This window comes from Heterodontus francisci, chromosome 18 (assembly GCF_036365525.1).
Source record: "Heterodontus francisci isolate sHetFra1 chromosome 18, sHetFra1.hap1, whole genome shotgun sequence".
Classification (NCBI taxonomy): domain Eukaryota; kingdom Metazoa; phylum Chordata; class Chondrichthyes; order Heterodontiformes; family Heterodontidae; genus Heterodontus; species Heterodontus francisci.
In genome coordinates, this window is record NC_090388.1 from 7269905 (window position 1) to 7290700 (window position 20796).

Here is a 20796-nt window from a genome sequence, read left to right on the forward strand (position 1 = left end):
CCTACTGAAATTTCAGAAGGGCAGATGCTATGGGTACAAAACCAAAACAGAGAAGGGTAATTCTCTAGGAAGAGGAGAATCAACAGTGATCCTATTTACTAAGAACTCCACAAAGTACTATACAAAGAAATAGAAGGAATCTTATTCCTTTACATCAAAGACATCAATCGGTCATATGTTTAGACGAATCAGATATTGAGTCGGAAATTCAGAAAGCACCGAATGCTACAAACCTCAATGAAGGCCATCCAAGTCAAGACGCAAGAGATCAGAGAAAGACTACCAATCTTCCACATCTGAAGACAACAAGATCAGGGAGAGTGGTGAAGCCTCGTGACAGATTGAATCTATGAGGTCAGACACTTGGGGGGAGATGGGATAGTATGTAAATAAAAAAGTGAATGTGTGTAAATACATGGGCAGTTGACAGCTCTTCCCTGATGCCTAAATACTTTAATAAACCGACCACTATGGGGAAGTAAAGATCACAACCGGAACCCTAAGATTTGCATATGAAAGAAACCTGCCTGCATGGTTAGACAGAAGCTTGTATTTACGTAGACAGCATCTCACCACCGGAGGGATTCTCAATGGACTGCTGTATGAATTCCATTGAAATGAAAGGATTAGACAGTTAATCTTCAGTGCTAGTTGCATCCCCAGGCAGCAATTTGAAAACCTACCTCCATACAGAAATACAACACAGGAGGCCATTCAGCCTATCGTACCTGTTCTGGCTCTTTGGTAGAGCTACCCAATTAGTCCCACTCCCCCTGGTCTTTCTCGATAGTCCTACAAGTCTTTGTCCTTCAAGTATTTATTCAACTCCCTTTTGAAAGTTATGATTGAATCTGCTTCCAACGCTCTTTCAGGCAGCACATTCCAACTCGCTGTAAAAAAAATTGTCCTCCTCTCCCCCTCTGGCTCTTTTGTCAAATACCTGAAATCTGTGTTCTCTAGTTACTGGGTTATTTATTTATTTATTCTGATGGCTGTGCTAAGACAGGCAGCTCAAATACTAAGACGTGTGGCTCAGTTGCTAAGATTCCTCCATCTAAGTTAGAAGGTTGTGGATTCAAGTCCCACTCCAAAGACTTGAGCACAAAAAGCTAGTCTGATATTCCCAGTGTAGGACTGAAGGAGTGCTACATTGTTGAAGGTGTTGTCCTTTGGATGAGACGCTAAACATGAGGCCCTGTTAAGTGGATGTAAGAGATTCCATTGCACTATTGCGAGGAAGAGCAGGGGAGTTCTCCCTGGTGTCCTGGCCAATATTTATCCCTCAATCAACATCACAAAAACAGATTGTCTGGTCATTATCACATTGCTGTTTGTGGGAGTTTGCTGCGTGCAAATTTGCTGCCACATTTCCTACATTACAGCAGTGATTACACTTGAAAAGTACTTCATTGACTTTGGGACATCTGATGACTGTGAAAGGCGCTATATAAAAAGATGAGTTGAATGGCCTCCCTCATCTGTATTAATCTTGTGATCGTTCAGCAAAGTGCCCACATATACCTTTCAGCATTAGACAACACAGAGACACAGTGTATTAGTGCTTGACTGGTCGAAAAGTCTTTTGGTTGGTTAGCTCACAGTCCGATATTTGGTGCCAAAAACTGTCTGGATGATGACTTTGAGACTAGTTGCTAACTGGCTTCTACAATCCACATTAAAGGCTGGGCTTTAATCACAACTTTACCTGTTTGTATCTCAAACCACTTTTTTTAAGCAGACTGAAGAGTGCAAAATGAAATCAGATGGTTTCTGGATGAAAACTATCATGGAAACAAGATGTTGAGGAAGTCACCTTTTTAAATTATTGACCAAGATTAGGAGAGTATTTTGCTTTCTCTGTTACAGTAATGGGAATAAATCACGCTATACTGATATAAAAGAAATTTTTAAAAATTATACAGTGCATTTCAAAAACGCAGGATGTCCCAAATCACTGTACAGACAAGGAAGTACATTTCTGAAGTGTAGGCACTTTTGTAGTGTAGGAAATGTGGCAATTTGTGCACAGCAAGATCTCACAAACAGCAATGTAATAATTACCAGATAATCTGAGGGTGGAGGGATAAACACTGCCCAGGACACCAGGGAGAAACACCTCCGACAGGGCAGTGCTCCCGCTGCGCTGCCCCTACGACAGGGTGGCACTCCCTCCACGACAAGGTTGCATTCCCTCCGCACTGGCCTGGGGGTGTCTCAAATCGCTGGAATGGGACTTGAACTCACCCCTCATGATTTTGAGTCGAGAGTGTTAACAACTGGGCCAAGGCGGACATGGTTATAACAACTGAGCCCGTCTTGCTTTCCGTAGTTTTGCAATCTCTGTCTCGGCAGCTCACCTCATGCAGCCAGTGGTGTTGTAGAAAATATCAGAGTCCACATCAAAGTTCTTGACGTCTCCGTCTGGCCAGCCTGAGAACGGAATGATTATTGATGTTGTCAAGGGATTCAGGGCACTTTGGAGAATGCTAGCCTTCAGGTGTTCATTCGAAGACAAGTTCCACAGTAAACCTGAAGTGTGGAGAAACAATGAGGGAAGCACTGGTCAGACAAAGACAGCCTTTCAATCTGATAAAGGGAACTGCATTTGCTACTCGCACTGAGACAAAATCCTCACCAGAATTGCCCGACTTCACAAAAAATGCTTAATGTCCCCTTTAAAGGAAAAGAAATTCTATTTTACCAGCAAGGCATGGTAGTGTCACAACTCCTGTAAGCACCAGATAATCGAATCTTCAACTGCAAAGAAGGATGTAGAGGCACTGGAGAAGGTGCAAAAGTGAGTTACAAGGATAATACCAGAACAGAGAAGTTATACCTATCAGAAATGATCAAACAGGCTAAAGTCCATTTCTCTAGAAAAGAGAAGACTGAAGGATGACCTGATAGAGGTCTTTAAAATTGTGAAGAGGTTCGATAGGGTAGATGTAGAGAAGTTGTTTACACTTGTGGGGAGTCCAAAACTAGAGGGTCATAAATATTAGATAGTCACTAATAAATCCAAAAGGGAATTCAGAAAAACTTCTTTACAGTGTGGTGACAATGTTGGAATTCGCTACGACATGGAGTGTTTGAAGTGAATAATACAGATGCATTTAATGGGTAGCTAGATGAGGGAGAACCCATGAGGGAGAAAGGAATAGAAGGATATTCTGATAGGGTGAGATGAAGTGGAGTGGGCGGAGGAGTTTATATGGAGCATAAACACCAGCATGGACCAATTGGGCCGAATGGCCTGTGCTATAAGATTCTATGTAATTGTTTACTTCCAGTCTAAACTCCAGATGATTATGTACATAGAACAGGATGAGGGGGATTTGGAGAAATTTCTTTCTGCTGAGGGCTATTGAAGTGTTGAACACTACGCAAAGCAACAGGCGAATCAGAAACCATTGTGTCTTCCAAGGGAAAAGTCGATTAATGCTTGAAGCACAGGGCTAAGGGGAGAGTACAGCAAAGAGGAACTGGTTTTGGCCTGTTTTAGCAAAGAGCTTGCATAGATAAAATGGGCCGTAAATTTCTATAGGCTGTTCTTAATGCCAGAACAGTAACAGTGATACAAGAGAACAATTCCAGTTAGAATTTCATTTCCCTCTCTCAGATGTCTCCACAGAACTTTTGAGTTTTTTCTTGCTCAGTAAACATCAGCTCATCCAAATCTCTTCTGCCCATCTCCTAACTCACACCAAGGTCAGTTCACTCACACGGCTCGCTGATCTACACCGGCTCCTGGTCTGGCAACACCTCGATTTTAAAATTATCATTTTGTGCTCAAATCTCTCCATGGCCTCACCCCTCCCTAACTCTGTCATCTCCTCCAGCCCTACAACCCTCCGAGATATCTGTGCTCCTCTAGTTTTGGCCTCGAGCATCCCCGATTTTAACCACTCCACCACTGGTGGCCACGCCTTCAGCTGCGTGGGTCCTAAGCTCTGGAATTCCCCTCTCAAAATCTCTCCACCCTCGACCCCTCCCTTCTCCTTCACAATGCTGCATAAAATCTAACTCTTTGACCAAACATTTGGTCCCCTGTCCAAGTTTCACTCCATGTGATTTGGTGTCAAATTTTGTCCGATAACGATCCCGTGAAGCACTTTGGGACATTTTACCGTGTTAAGGGTGCTATATAAATACAAGTTGTTGTTGTTCTGCACTCAGCTTCGCCACCCCCACACCCCCCCACCCCCTTCCCACAGATGGGAGAATCCACAAGAGCCACACTCAGCCCGGATACAATGGAAACTACTTTCTCACTGGCGCTGTTTATGTATAAAAGAATAACGCGGTCATCATAAATTATTCATGTGGTTATTTTAAAATGTTAATTGCTCCAGTAAAAATACAGAGAAGAATTTAGAACATGCGATTTGACAGTCAGAGAATATACTCCATGGAAATAAAATCAAGAATGGGCTAAATGTAACCTGATAGATGAGAAAGAGAAAAATTTACATTTCTGTAGCACCTTTCACTACCTCAGGATGTCCAAAACTGCTGGTACCGGCAATGAAGTACTTTTGAAGTGGAGTCATTGTTGTAATGTGGGAAATGGGGCAGTCAATTTGCACACAGCAAGATCCCACATTGCTGGGTCAAAATCCTGGAACTCCCTTCCTAACAGCACTGTGGGTGCACCTACCCCACATGGACTGCAGTGGTTCAAAAAGGCAGCTCACCACCACCTTCTCAAGGGCAATTAGGGATGGGCAATAAATGCTGGCCTGGCCAGTGACGCCCACATCCCATGAATGAATTCAAAGTAAAAAAACACTCCACATCAAGGAAAGGGAAGATTTGGGTGCTGTGCATATTGAGAGCTGATCGGCCACCACCTGTTCTACCCCCACTTCCCCCAGCACGGATGTTCGGGTTTAAACCCCATTAACGTTTAATGATGTTCAAAATTATGAAACAGAAAGTGTATGCCAATGAACTCACCAGTGACTTGCTTCTTTGTTTCAATGTCTTTGGTTTGTCCCAGTAGCTGCACTAGCTTCAGGAGTCCGTTATGTTCCTGTACTTCCAACTTGCTCTCGTTCTCTTCAAACACACCGTTCCTGATAGCCCCACAGGCTGCCCTCTGAACTTCTATATCCTCACTGTCCAGAAGTGTGATAAGTTTCCCAATTCCATCCAAAGTGTAAAGCTGCATAAAATTTGCATTTCTAAATATTTAGCAGCATGTCACATAACATCACAGACAACTCACAACAACAACCTGCATTGATATAGCATCTTTAAAGTAGAGAACCATTCCATGACGCTTCACAGGATGTAATCAGATAAATATAGACATTGAACAGTGTAAAGAGATATTAGAGCAGGTGACTAATAGATTGGTCAGAGAGATAGATTTTAAAGGAGCATCTAGAATGAGGATAGAGGTGGCGAGGCGGAGAGGTTTAGGGAAGGAATTCCACAGCCCAGGGCCTTGGTAGCTGAAAGCATGCGGTGGGATGTCTCGCTACCTCTCTCTCCTCCTTTAAAGCCCTCCTTAAAACCTTCCTCTTTGACCAAGCTTTCAGTTACTTGCCCCAGTATTTCTGCTTTGGCTCAGTGTTTTGGCTGATTGCACTCATGCAAAGCATCTTAGGACACTTTACTACGTTAAAGGCACTATGCAAATGCAAAACGTTGTTGGGGTTCAATCCCTATTTTTAAAAAAATCCCAGAAGCTATTTAAAAAAAAACTCATCATAACTGCAGTTAGAGTTTTCAATCTTCAGAAAAAGACAAGGCGAGATACCTGAATACCTCTCTAATTTCCCAGGAGAAAAGGTGAGATTTTGTATCTGAAGTGGCCTAAAATCAAGTTACATGTATAGAATTTCAATGGATAGAGGGGCATTTGCTGTGAGGTGGTTCTTCCAGGAGATTGAACGATAAAACATAACCCCCCTCTAGCAAGCCTTCCCAATCCCATTGTGGCCTTGTTAAATTTGCAGCTTTGCTTTCAGAGAGACCACCAGATATTAATTAATGTTTTAATTTGTTCTTGAGATATGGGCATCATTGGTGAAGCGTATGGGGAGTGGGCGGGAAAGTGGAGTTGAAGTCCAAGATCAGCCATGATCTAATTGAATGGCGGAGCAGGCTCGAAGGGCCGAACGGTCTACTCCTGCTCCTATTTCAGATGTTCTTATGTTTTAAGGCTGGCATTTATTGCCCAACCCTCGTCACCCATGAGGAGGTGATGGTGGGCATTCTCTTGCAGCAATTGTATTTACAACACTGTGACGTGCTAGGACACACATGAAGAGTCAATGGCACAGTGTGTGACTGGGGTCACCTGTAGGTCAGACCAGGTAAGAACATAAGAAATAAGAGCTGGAGTCGGCCATTCAGCCCTTCCAGCCTGCTGTCCCATTCAACAAGATCCCGGCTGATCAACTCCACCTTCCCTCACTATCACCATATCCCTCGATTCCCATAGTAACCAAAAATCTATCAATCTCTGTAAGGGTGAATATTAAAAATTATTCTGTGGGTAATCAAACATTTAAAAACAAACAAACAGACTAGACAGAGAATGTAAACTCTTTGTAAAAGCAAGACTACTTTTCATTAGTTCAGTCTTTTCGAATGCCATAAAACTCTCCCGTTTACATGAAAAGGTGAAATCCGAGTTACCTCCTGCTTTGCATCAGGTCTTTGGTAGCATTCGTGTTGGATGAAATTTGCCCCAAAGAGCACGTAATCAATGTTATCGTGTGTCAGAGCAGAGACTGCTGTTTCCATTGTCCACTCACTATCATCATCTCCACTCACACTGATAAAAAACAGAGTCATTTACATTGGATATTTACATTTACATCAATATTCAGTGCATTAACACCTAATCTGTACCAATGCTTTGTCTTTCAACACACCATTAACATATTGTTTGCCTTTGCTCCGTGACCTTTTGGTCAGCTATGTGGCCTGGTCCAATCTAGACCTCCTTTGTTATCTCTTGCCCCACCCCCACCTCACTTGTTTATAACCTGTGACTTTTCTAATATTTGTCAGTTCAGAAGAATGGTCACTGACCCGAAACGTTAACTCTGCTTCTCTTTCCACAGATGCTGCCAGACCTGCTGAGTGGTTCCAGCATTTATTGTTTTTATTTCTTTTAATATTAAGGCTGATTCTGTGATCAGACCCCGCCCCCCCTCCAACATGTGGAGGCCTACCAGAGAGAGGTCAGGACTTCATAGGATAACAATGTCCCAGACTGTACTCTTTGGGATCACCTCTCCACACAGGAATTACATTGAGATACCCAGAAGTTACAACACACTCACAACAGCAAAAATTTGCATTAAATAGCACCTTGAATGTCGTAAAATCATCCCAGGAACATTATTAGACAGAAACTGGCACCGAGCCAAAGAAGGTAACATTAGGACAGGCGACCAAAATGTTTTAAGGGATGTCTTATAGGAAGATGGGTGGAGAGGTTTAGGGAGCTAACTCCAGAGCTTCAGGCCTAGGCAGCTAAAGGCATGGCCAACAATGGTGGAGTGATGGAGATCAGGGATTCTCAAAAAAAACAGCATTGCAGGAGTGCTGAAAGGGCTGCGCAGTATTTAGGAACACAGGAATATAGGAGCAGGAGTAGGCCATTCAGCCCATCAAGCCAGCTCCGCCATTCAATTAGATCGTGGCTAATCATCTACCTTAATGCCACTTTTCCATGTTACAGCACTGAAACAGGCCATTAGGCCCAACTGGTTGGTGCTTGTGTTAATGTTCCACGTGAACTTCTTCCCACCCCTATTCATCTCATCCCATTAACCTATCCTTCTAAAAATCATCAACAGCGATGGTGTTCAAACATGTGCGTGCAACATGCTTAGGCAGTCTAGCACCATAATCACTCGGTCACCTTGTCCCGTGGGTCATAGGGCTGGAGGAGGATAGAGAGGTTGGGAGGAGTAAGGCCTCAAGGCTCAAATAATCACAAGGCTCAAACAGACTGTGCCAGTGTTTACTCTACAATTAGCAAATAGTTTTAATCAAACTTAACCACCCTGTTCTCATGTCCAGTAATCGTTTTTTCCTTTCACCCACCTGTCCAATCTAATCTCAAATGTTGACAGAGTTTCTGCGTCAAACAATGGCCCTGGCAGTGAATCCTACAGCCGCACAACTCTCTGTGCGAAGACATTTCTTCTGCCCTTTGTTCTAAATCTTTATCCTATGGTCCCTCGTTCCTGATCCCTCAACCACAGGAAACAGTGTTTCTATCTGTTTTTAAATCATTTTTGAGATGTGGGCGTCGCTGGCTAGGCCAACATTTATTGCCCATCCCTAATTGCCCTTGAGAAGGTGGTGGTGAGCTGCCTTCTTGAACCGCTGCAGTCCATGTGGTGTAGGTACTCCCACAGTGCTGTTAGGAACATTTCCAAGTCAGGATGGTGTGTGACTTGGAGCGGAACTTGTAGGTGGCGGCATTCTCATATGTTTGGTACCCTTGTCCTTCTAGGTAGCAGAGATCGTAGGTTTTGGTAGGTGCTGTCGAAGGAGCCTTGGTGGTTGCTACATTGCATCTTGTAGATGGTACACACTCCTGCCACTGTGCAGCAGTAGTGGAAGGAGTGAATGTTTAAGTTGGTGGATGGGGTGCCAATCAAGCGGGCTGCTTTGTCCTGGATTGTGTCGAGCTTCTTGAGTGTTGTTGCAGCTGCACCCATCCAGGCAAGTGGAGAGTATTCCATCACACTCCTGACTTGTGCCTTGCAGATGGTGGACAGACTTTGGGGAGTTAGGAGGTGAGTTACTCACTGCAGAATTCCCAGCCTCTGACTTGCTCTTGGAGCCACAGTATTTATATGGCTGGTCCCATTCAGTTTCTGGTCAATGATGACCCCCAGGATGTTTGATTATGGGGGATTCAGCAATGGTAATGTTATTGAACATCAAGGGCAAAGGGTCAGACCTGATAAAAGGTTTGATATAACTGAGGTGCTTGCTAGGCCCACTTCAAAGGCAGTTAAGAATCAACCATGTTGTTGGGGTCTGGAGTCACATGTAGTCCCAGACTAGGTAGGAATGGCAGGTTTCCTTTCCTCAAAAGGACACTGGTGAATGAGTTGGGTTTTTACAACAATCCAACAGCTTCACATGTACTTTTACTGATGAAAGCTTATTTCTAGATTTTTAAAACTGCCACGGAGATCTGAGCTCATGATCTAATTAGTCCATGCTTCTGGTTACAACTCCAGTAACATAAACGTGATGCCAGCATCCTCACCCTTAAATAAAGAGAGAAGTGGTTGGGTTTTGTTAAGGGTTCACAATCCTCACCCCGACTTGCTATCTTTGCTCCGCCAGGAGATGTTTTGCACCCAAGTGATTGACAGGAAAGTCAGCCCAAATGTAACTTCACTCTGACATCAACTGGGGTACAGTTCCTGACCGGCGCTGCTCCCATTTACCTCTTGCTCAATCTGTCGTTGTGCTGTTCCTTTACATGGACATTAACCCATTCTAAAATAGGGAATCGTCACCCAGTCCGCACATTGAGGGAAAGCGAGGGGGAGAAGAGATCCTGTTTAAAGAGCACCCCCAAATTGCCTTGTCATGCAGACCCCCACCTGCCAAGAATGAGGCATATTAATTTTGTTATATGAACATTGATTTTAAACTGTTGCTGGAGTGAAGGACTTGTTAAAAAAAATCACTTGGCTGGAAAAACATTTGAATACTAACAGCCAGTGCTTGGAGAGACAAAGGACTATTCCCTGGTCCACTTAACTCAAAATGGACTGTGATCACCAGACATTGAAGGTGAGGAAGCTCAAATTCCAGGATGACTGTTAAGATGGCAGAATCCTCAAACAGAAGTGGTCAAACCAGCTAGTCACATGACTAACCTGCTGGGCAACCCATGTTTTTTTTAAATTATGCCACAGAGAAAGGCAGAAGGCTGTCTGGAACTGGAACCTGGAACAAGGAAGCCTCTCTCTCTCTCTGGCTTTCTCCCCAAGCCACCAGATCCACAGAAGGCATGCGAACCTCAAGAGAGCAAAGACTTTAGGTGGCACAGTGGCTAGCACCGCAGCCTCACAGCTCTAGTGACCTGGGTACTGCCTGTGTGGAGTTTGCAAGTTCTCCCTGTGACCATGTGGGTTTCCGCCGGGTGCTCTGGTTTCCTCCTACAGCCAAAGACTTGCAGGTTGATAGGTAAATTGGCCATTGTAAATTGCCCCTAGTGTAGGTAGGTGGTAGGAGAATTGAGGGAAGGTGGGGATGTGGTAGGGAGTATGGGGTTAATGTAGGATTAGTATAAATGGGTGGTTGATGGTCAGCACAGACTCAATGGGCTGAAGGGCCTGTTTCAGTGCTGTATCTCTCTGTGACTCTGATACGGAAACAAATGAAGTGTGAACTGGGCCCCAACAAACAGTAGGACTGACTGGCAACTAAAGACTCCACATCGAATTTGAAGGTCTATAACTACCAGATATTGCCTCAAATGCTTCCTCTTTTATTCCTTCTACTTTTTCTATCTCTATCTGCAAGCGTTTTTATCGCGTATGCATGCTAGCGTGGTTGTGTTGCATATTCGTAGTCGGTAACCAGATTAGAGTTTAAGATTAATAAACTTCCACCTTTCTTGTTTAAAATCTAAGAAAACCTGTCTGAATTGATTTCTTTGCCTTACAATTGGAAAGTGGTGAACAAGGATTCACTAAAGGGGAGCTAAAACACGGTATTTAAAAAAATTAAATCCTGTTACAGTTAAACCAGGTAAAGGCTGAGAGGGAACCCTTAGACCCTTATCTCATCTGGTCGTAACAGGCTTCTTAAGATGAAATAAAATCAGTAATTGTGCTCCATACAAAGCCCTGGTTAGACCACATTGGAGGACTGAGTACAGTTCTGGGCACCGCATCTTAGAAAGGATATGTTGTCCTTGGAAGGAGTGCAGATCAGATTCGCTAGAATGTTAGCAGGGTTCCAAGGATTAGATTATGAGAAGAGATTACATAAACTAGGCTTGTATTCCCTGGAATATGGAACATTAAGGGGTGATTTGATTGAGATTTTTAGGATTTTGCAAGGCATGGATAGGGTAGATAGAAACTTTTTCTGCTGGTGGGGGGAGCCTAGGGCAAGGGGATATAACCTTAAAATCAGAGCCAGGTCATTCAGGAGAGAAGTTAAGAAACACTTCTTCACACAAAGGGTGGTGGATGTGTGGAACTCTCACAAAACGCAGTAAATTATAACTCAATTAATCATGTTAAATCCAAGATCAATAGATTTCTGTTAGATAAGAATATGGAGCCAAGGCAGGTGAATGGAGTTCGGTCACAGATCAGCCATGATTTCATTGAATGGTGGAACAGTCTGGAGGGGCTGAATGGCCTCCTCCTGTCCCAATGCGTGGGAAACAGCTGCAAATAAACCCATCAGGAACATAAAAGCTTCAAAACAGAAAAGGGAAAATTCCCCTCAGCACTTCAGTGCTTGATCCATGAACCTCCTTTTACATAGTTTTACCTTGAAAGTTGATGTAGTATTAAATTTATCTCTTGCTTTTCGCTGAGTGAGTTTTGCCCCACACCACATACGATCCCTATTGTGAAGTGCGGGATTTTAAGTGAGCCAATACTTCCATTAATAAATCTCATGGAGCACTTCAGTATGAGTGTGTTAAGTACTTGTGTAGAACTGGCACTGATCACACCTCCTTGTCACTCATGGCACAGTACAATCAAATTAACCAAATGCTCATCTTTGATCGAAGTCCTAATTCCCCGAAAAACTGTTTTACCCAGTCTGAACCATTTTGAATTCAGGTCCACCCGTATCATGCCCACAGGTACTAATGCTACAAATGTCTACTGTGGCTTGGTAGGGTAGTGCTCTTGAGTGAGTAGTACTCTTGCCTCTGAGGCAGAAGGCTGAGTTCAAGTCCCACTCCAAAGTGATACCCCCAGTGCATGTTTTTATTTTCTTGGGCTTAGATTTGACAATTATTTTAAAATAACACCGATTCAAGATCTGGGCTGGAGAAACTCCAGGAGCATTAAATTTGCTGGTACTGCTGCTAAAAAAAGATTTGAACTAAACTAGAGATTAGAATTCCCTCCCGCTGATTTGGTCTTCCAAAGAAAGTGGAGGCAAATTCAAGACTTGATCACTTGAGATCTGTCGCCCCTTCCACTTCACTGGGCAGAGAGGAAATACAACAGTCCTGATGTTTTCTGCAGTATTTGCAATCATATATAATGTATTAGGGTGCAGTTTTCCCTACATTTGCAAAACAACATTTCCAATGCAAAGTGCAAGCGTTTGCAAATCACTTTCCACAACTTCAGGATGTCCTAAAATGCTTGTTGTAATGCAGGAAATGGAGTAGCCCATATTTGTGCACAGCAAGCTCCCACAAACAGCAATGTGATAATGACCCAGTATTAATATCAGCCAGCACACTGAGGAGAACTCCCCTGTTCTTCTTCAAATAGTAGCTGTGGGATCTTTTAGCAGAGAGGGCAGGTAGAGCCTCAGTTTAGTGGCAGCACCTCTGACTGTGCAGCACTCCCAGGGTATTGACCCTCTTACTCTGCAGCGCTCCCTCAGCACTGCCCCTCTGACAGTGGAGCACTCCTTAAGTGGTCTCTGACATACAGCACTCACTCAGTACTGCACTGGGAGTGTCAGTCTGAATTACGTGCTCAAATCTCTAAAGTCAAACTTGAACCCACAATCTTCTAACTCAAAACAAGCACACTACTCACTGAGCCACAGTTGACACAACTAAACAGCAAAACCTAAAAGGGGATGAATATATGGAGGACCAATTTCTACCTTCACTACCTGTGCTGATAGGATTGCTAGCCTGTTGTGGAGATTTCAGCAGGGTCTGCAAACAGAGGCAATCCATTCCACTGGGTTACCACACAGGTGGTGAAGGCAAAAATTCCCCCTTGATTTAGTTCTCCCACAGAAGGACATCCTAGAGTGGAAGTGAGAATATTCAGTATATCTAAATGGAAAATGGGAGTGCATAAAATTTCCATTCCCAAACTCCTGATATTCATTCCCATTTTGACTCTGGCCTCTTGTGCAGCCCTTCGCTCCAACATTGGCGGCTGCGTTTTTGGCCTTCTTGGTCCTAAACTCTGGCATTCCTTCCTAACCCTTTCTGTCACTCTCACCCTTTAAGATGCTCCTTAAAACCTACCTCTTTGACCAAGCTTTTGGTCATCTGACCTAATATCTCCTTATGTGGCTCGGTGTCAAATTTTGTTTTACAATGCTCCTGTGAAGCACCTTGGGATGTTTTACGAAGTTAAAGGCGCTATGTAAATGCAAATTGTTGTTGATCCACCCTGATTTATCCATGCATTCAGGGTTCGACTCTGACTCCAGATTTGTACCTTTATTTGGTTTCATGAATAGCTGCACTTTTGATCACAGCCCATTGTGAGGTGTAGTTGGCAAACCCTGTATTTTGAGTGAAACAGGTGTTGAGAGCTTGCAAATCTCAAGTTCCCCATGTTATCACTTTACTCCTGTTACTGTGCCAGCCTGGCGTCCACACGCCATTCAGAAGTGCCTGTTTGCGACACGTGGCTTGCCAGCAGACATGTTAACCAGGCCCGACCCTCAAAGTGAAATGGTTCTCCCGCCAGAGAGATTTTGGCGGCTGCCACATGCTGACCACTGGTTGGCTGTCCGATGGTTCAAATCACCCCAATGGAGCCTTTCAAAAGGCACCTGGATGTTGTAATGGGGGATAGTATGTGGGAAAATGAGCTGAATGGCCTCCCTCATCTGTGCATATCTTTGTGTGGGAAAGTTCTGCATGAGGCCCGATACTAAACAAAGGAGTCTCCTCAGTGTCCTGGCTAATATTAAGTATCTTCTGCCAGTGGAAACAATTTCTCCTTATTTTATCAAAATCCCTCCTAATTTTGAATACATCTATTAAATTTCCCCTTAACCTGCTCTGCTCCGGGGAGAACAATCCCTGCTTCTCCAGTATCATATCTCTCACTTAGACTCAGGAATACTAGTTACAGCATTCAGAAACATGGGACAATTGAGTCAGAAGTCTTCCCTCGGAAATTGGTGCACCAAATAGCTGATGCTGCAGATTTAGCAGGGAGGATTACAGAGAGTCTTGTCAAGTGCTTAAACTGGCCTTACTTGTCAGTTTACTCCTTCACCGCTGATACCAATCAAGATACTAATTACCTTTCAGTGGGGTTTGAATGCGCTCCTTGCATTTCATAATTTTCTTGGAAGGCTGACGTCTGATAGCTGGTTTGGGCCTGGGCCTGGACCTGAGCCTGAGCCTGGACTTGGGCCTGGGCCTGGACCTGAGCCTCGGCCTGAACCTCCACTGTCGGACTTTCCACCGGCATTAACCCCTGAGTAACTGCTGCATTGTTGACAGTAGAATAATTAGTTTGGTAAGATGTTTGGTTCCAGTTGTATCTGTTCACTATTTGGGCCTGCCTCTTGTGAGAAACGCCATCGTAACTTGAAGCAAATCCCTCTGGCTGCTGATCCAGGGCCTCGGTTTGGTTCCTCTCATAAATCCTGGACATGCTTTGACTGAGGCCAGGACGAAGGTTTACGGCACGGTTGGTCGGAATACTCTCTGCAAGAATGCTGGTGGGGGATTGGGGCTCTCTGCTCACAGTAACTACGTGCTTCTGGGAAGTCTGAGAAGAAGCCCTATTGACAAGAGTTGGCCGGAGAGTAGCATCGAGTTCCGGTAGAGCGTATCTCACGTTACTGCGCAAAGCAGGCCTCGTGGTGGTCAACCGACTGCCCTGGTTCTTCTCAACGTAGGTGACACGTCGACCGTAGGACATTGCGGGGTCTCTTCCCACTGTTCCCCTTCTCAAAAATTTCAATTCCATCCGCGGCCGACTGCGGGACAAGACGGGGCTGTTATCCGGGGAAATCTCTATCCTGCGAGTTGGTTTAATTGTTTGGCTCTGCAAACCCTGGGATAAGAATCGACCAGTCCCTGATGAAAACCGTGCAACTCCATTTCTTAGTTCTTGATTAATTCTATAACTCACTGGTTTCATGTTCTGTCGAAAGAAAAAAAGAAACCCAATTTAGCAACATGCAAACCACAAATAACAAATGGGCTAAAAAAAAAACACAAAGGTCCGAGCAGGTAAGTGAGGACATCTGGAGATTCGTTCCACAGGAACTTATACCTTCCAGTTCCAGATGGCCTTTATTCCCCTCTCCACTGTCCATTCCAGGTACTGATCCTGTCAGGAAGAGCTTCATGCTGTCAGCTTTTAGCAATCTGGTATCTGCGTCACTTTGTCCTCCAGTCATGGCTTAACTTGCGATTCCACTTATTATGGGGAATTTTGACTCCCTGCCTCACTGGGGAAGGGGGCAGTTAAAATTCAGTGGGTTACTAATCCACTCCACTCTCACCCCAATTGAACTTGCTGCAATTTGAAGAGAGGGGCGTTCTCTCCGGTGCCCAGGGCCACTGTTAATCCCTCAATCAACACCACTCGAGGATCTGGCCATTTATCACATTCCTGTTTGTGGGATCTTGCTGTGTGAAAATTGACTGTGGTATCTCCTACATCACAACAGTAGCTACACTTCGAATGCACTTCACTGGCTAAAAAGCACTTTGGGGTGTCCTGAGGTTGTGAAAAGTGCTATAAAATGCAAGTTCTTGCTTTGATTGAGTGAAGGGACCAGGTTGGATGGTTCATTCAATTACCATCAAAGTGGTTTCTCTGGTCCTCTCTAAATGATTGGAGCCCGATTTATGGAGTGGCTGAATGTGTCAGACGAGCAGTTCAACAGCTCAGGAAAACACGGGCGTAATAAAGGATACACAGTACTAACAGGATAGCTTTCTTTTTAACTCCTCTTCCACCCAGTTTCAGCCAGGATAGAGGAGCTTACAACCCTTTCCATTGCTTCATAAGAAATAGGAGCTGGAGTTGGCCATTGACCCCTTGAGCCTGCACCGTCATTCAACAAGATCATGGCTGATCTTCTACCTCAACTCCAACTTCCAGCACTATCCCCATTTCCTCTCAGTCCCTTAGTGCTCAAAAATCTATGAATCTCAGTCTTGCATATACCCAACCATGGGGTAGAGAATTCCAAAGATTCACAACCCTTTGAGTGAAGAAATTTCTCCTCATCTCAGTCCTAAATGGCCGATTCCTTATTCTGAGACTATGACCATGTGTTCTAGACTCTCCAACCAGGGGAAACCTCCCAGCACCTACCCTGTCAAGCCCCTTAAGAATTTTAAATGTTTCAATGAGATCACCCCTCGTTCTTCTGAACTCTACGGAATATAAAACTTATGAAAAATAAAGTGAAAAAACTATAAACTCTCCTCTGTGCAGTTATTTCCTGTCCTTTCCAACCCGAAACTGAGCCTACACTGACATGGCGAAACATTTGATTCCAGCAGCTTCTCAAAGTCTAGGGCAGGAGCTCTAAGCAAGATTCGCACAGACTCTTCTGCCGAGCTCTCTGAGGAAAGATCAATGGAATAGACCATCAGCAGAAGCCAACTCACACAATTGACAGGCACAAACTGAAGGGGACTGACTGTCAGAAAACCAGGTAGCAGCCAAAGGCAAATTGTAGACATTTTTTTGATTGATATCTAATTAATATTGGCTCACCTGTAATTGCCCTCAGGGGTTGTGCAGTGTTAAGACAAGTTGAATCAGTATTCAGGTACACACAGAAAGGTCGCACAATGCTTAGATTTTGGTAATCCATTGTCAGTACATGAACCAGTCTGATATCAGATTACTCACAATCTCATGGAGAACTTACATTCAGTAAAGACCAGGACTCGGTAAAAGACACTAAACACTTTCTTAAAAGGCACAGTTCTGTGATTCAATGCTCCCTAGGGCAGATTAATTCAAGCAGTCAACAGGACCCATGCAAATATGGTGCAGCCAGTAAAACTCAGATATCACAGATAATCTGTGTACAACTAACTGCTGAATCAAAATATTGTAGCATTTCAAAATGCTTACAGAGAACTGCATACAACATACAGCACAGAACAAGACCATTTGGCCCATCTAGTCAATGCTGGCATTTATGCTCCACACAGACCTCCTCCGAACCCTCTTCATTGAACCCCATCAACATATCCTTCGATTCCTTTCTCCATCATGTGGTTATCTGGCTTCCCCTTAAATGTATCTACGCTATTCAACTCAACCACTCCCTGTCTCACCACTCTCTGGGTAAAGAAGTTTCTCCTGAATTCCCTGTTGGATTGATTAGTGACTATCTTATATTTATGACCCCTAGCTCTGGTCTTCCCCACAAGTGGAAACATCTTTTCCATGTTTACTTTATCAAACACTTTCATAATTTTGAAGACCTCTATCAGGTCACCCCTCAGCCATCTCCTTCCCAGAGAAAAGATCCCCAGCCTGCTCAACCTTTCCTGAGAGGTATAACTTCTCAGTTCTGGGATCATCCCTGCAAATCTTTTTTGCACCTTTACCAGTGCCGCTGTCTCCTTTTTATAATATGGAGGCCAGTTCACAGGATTACATTCAGACCAGCGGTCAGCAGCTTGCAACTCCGAGCCATATGTGGCTCTTTAACATCTCATTTGCAGTTCCCAACCTTTTCCAGTTGGATTGCATGAATCTGAAAAAAACCTTAAAAAAAGTCAAGAAAACTAAGAGCACTGTTTTATTGTAGAGATAAAAGGCTAATCATTATGCTAACAATTTACAGTTTCAAATGATTATTTTAACAAAAAACATTAGCTAACATCCTTCCAATAAGAAAGATGATGGACACACAGCAAACAATCCATGTAGGTGCGGTGTCTTCTCTTGGTGCACCTTTGTTGATGGCTGTGAAGGTGAATCCATGAGAGGCAGATTCTGCCACAAGTGCCGCGCGTGAAGCTGCCAAGTGATGCTGTGAGTTGTTGTTTTTGATGTTGGCGCCCGTTGCCAAGCTGCTGTAGCAACTGGTCATTGTGGTAGTGCACACCGAAGTCAATGGGAATCAGGGGGGAAACCCTCTGCTGATTGAAGTCATACCTAGCGCAAACGAAGATTGTTGTGGTTGTTGGAGGTCAATCATCTGAGCTCCAGGACTTCACTGCAGGAGTTCCTCCGGGTAGTGTCCTAGGTCCAACCATCTTCAGCTGCTTCATCAATGACCTTCCTTCAATCATAAGGTTAGAAGTGGGGATGTTCGCTGATGATTGCACAATGTTCAGCACCATTCGCAACTCGTCAGATACTGAAGCAGTCCGTGTAGAAATGCAGCAAGACCTGGACAATATCCAGGCTTGGGCTGATAAATGGCAAGTAACATTCACGCCACACAAGTGCCAAATAATGACCATCTCCAACAAGAGAGAATATAACCATCCCCCCTTGACATTCAATGGCATTACCATCGCTAAATCCCCCACTATCAACATCCTAGGGGCTACCATTGACCAGAAACTGAACTGGAGTAGCCATATAAATACTGTGGCTACAACAGCAGGTCAGAGGCTAGGAATCCTGTGGCGAGTAACTCACCTCCTGACTCCCCAAAGCCTGTCCACCATCTGCAAGGCACAAGTCAGGAGTGTGATGGAATACTCTCCACTTGCTGGATAGGTGCAGCTCCAAAAACACTCAAGAAGCTCAACATCCAGGACAAAGCAGCCCGCTTGATTGGCACCCCATCTACAAACATTCACTCCCTCCACCACCAACACACGGTGGCAGCAGTGTGTACCATCTACAAGATGCACTGCAGCAACGCACCAAGACTCCTTAGACAGCACCTTCCAAACCCACGGCTCTATCAACTAGAAGAACAAGGGTAGCAAATGCATGGGAACACTACCAACTGCAAGTTTCCCTCCAAGTCACACACTATCCTGACTTGGAACTGTATCGCCGTTCCTTCACTGTCGCTGGGTCAAAATCCTGGAACACTCTTCCTAACAGCACTGTAGGTGTACCTACCCCACATGGACTGCAGCGGTTCAAGAAGACAGCTCACCACCACGCATCCCGTGAATGAATTAAAAAAAAATCAGAAACTGCGCTCCATATCCCAGACTTACTGTGACCAATGCATAGTCCGGAGGAACCAGCTTTTAAGACTCCCCCACCAGTAGGATAGATTTCTCTCTAGCAATGGCTCTCATTGACCAATGACATACCTTGGTGTAACCATATCGAGGCCCTGGCAGTGGTAAGGTGGGATATTCAAACGGAGTCGTGGTCATGCAGCTAATGTAGTCAGGAGCACTGAGGGTCCGCTGCATCCGATCTAGGAAAGAAATGTTTACAGATAATAACAGAATTTGCTTGATTTTGTTCAGAGAAACTATGCAAAGAAACCCACATTCCACCATCGGATTCCAGCATGCAGAAGCTAGTCATTCCAAAATTCCTCTCTTTCGCCAGGATTTTGCTAATTCATATCAAAGTTCATATCTAACGTCTAAAATAACACGGGAACTGTTTAGGACAAATGGTCACAAGTTCAGACATAACTATTCCACCATGTTATTTCAGGGCCTCAGTATGGCATAAAGTTGAAATCAGCAAGAGGTTGAGGTAAGAGTGTATGATAGAATAACCCGACACGGATTTCACATGGAGCCGGACTGAGGAGGAGAGTCTACAATAGAATAATCCGACATGGATTATAGATGGAACAGGACTGATGAGGACAAATCTAGAGTGCAAGATTCAGACACGAACACATGCAATTAATATTCAGATCAGTTCAGCACAACAGTCCATGTTGTAGTGACTGCCATTGGCAACGGTTGTCGTGAATTTGCTTCTGCTGCAAATGATATGACTTGTATTTATATAGCGCCTTTCACAACCTTAGGACATCTCAAAGTGATTCACAGCTAATGAAGTTCTTGTGAAGTCACTGTTGTAATGTAGGAAACTCGGCAGGCAATTTTCACAAAGCAAGTTCCCTCAAGCAGTGATGTGAATGATCAGATTATCTGTTTTAGTGATGTTGGTTGAGGGATAAATATTGGCCAGGACACTGGAGAACTTTCCTGCTCTTTAAATTTTAAAAGGTGCAGAGGCAATGAGCAGCTGATAAAAGGGCAGGAACCCCTGGCACCAGGAGCTTAAAGAGGGTTATAACCAACAGGAGAGATTGAGCAGCCTGCAGCTCTTTTCTCTAGAAAAGGGAAGACTGAGAAGTGACCTAATAGAGGTCTTCAGGATTATGAAAGGGTCTTTTCTGAAAATAGGAGCAGGAGTAGGCCATTTGGCCCTTCGAGTCTGCTCTGCCATTCAATATGATCATGGCAGATCATCCAACTCAGTAACCTGTTCTGGCTTTCGCCCCATACCTTTTGATCTCTTTAGACCCAAGAGCTATATCTAACACCTTTTTGAAAACATACAATGTTTTTGCCTCAACTGCTTTCTGTGGTAGCAAATTCCACAGGCTCACCACTCTCTGGGTGAAGAAATTTCTCCTCATCTCAGTCCTGAAACGTTTACCCCGTATCCTTAGACTATGACCCCTGGTTCTGGACTCCCCCACCATCGGGAATATCCTTCCTGCATCTTCCTTGTCAAGTCCTGTTAGAATTTTATAGGTTTCTATGAGATCCCCCCTCACTCTTCTGAACTCCAGCGAATATAATCCTAACAGACTCAATCTCTCCTCATACGTCAGTCCTGCCATCCCAGGAATCAGTCTGGTAAACCTTTGCTGCACTCCCTCTACAGTAAGAACATCCTTCCTCAGATAAGGAGACCAAAACTGCACACAATATTCCAGGTGTGGCCT

General features: G+C 44.2%; 1 protein-coding gene across 1 annotated transcript in view; it reads right to left on the reverse strand.

The window, feature by feature from the left end:
- Positions 1 to 20796, reverse strand: part of LOC137379416 (plakophilin-2-like) — a 62937-nt gene that overhangs the window by 38700 nt on the left and 3441 nt on the right. Inside the window, exons 2-6 of the mRNA XM_068050198.1 lie at positions 19184 to 19293; positions 14212 to 15062; positions 6649 to 6787; positions 4957 to 5164; positions 2358 to 2529 (exon numbers count right to left, since the gene is read on the reverse strand). Coding sequence (XP_067906299.1) covers positions 2358 to 2529; positions 4957 to 5164; positions 6649 to 6787; positions 14212 to 15062; positions 19184 to 19293 — 1480 coding nt within the window. The remainder of the gene's footprint in view (positions 1 to 2357; positions 2530 to 4956; positions 5165 to 6648; positions 6788 to 14211; positions 15063 to 19183; positions 19294 to 20796) is intronic.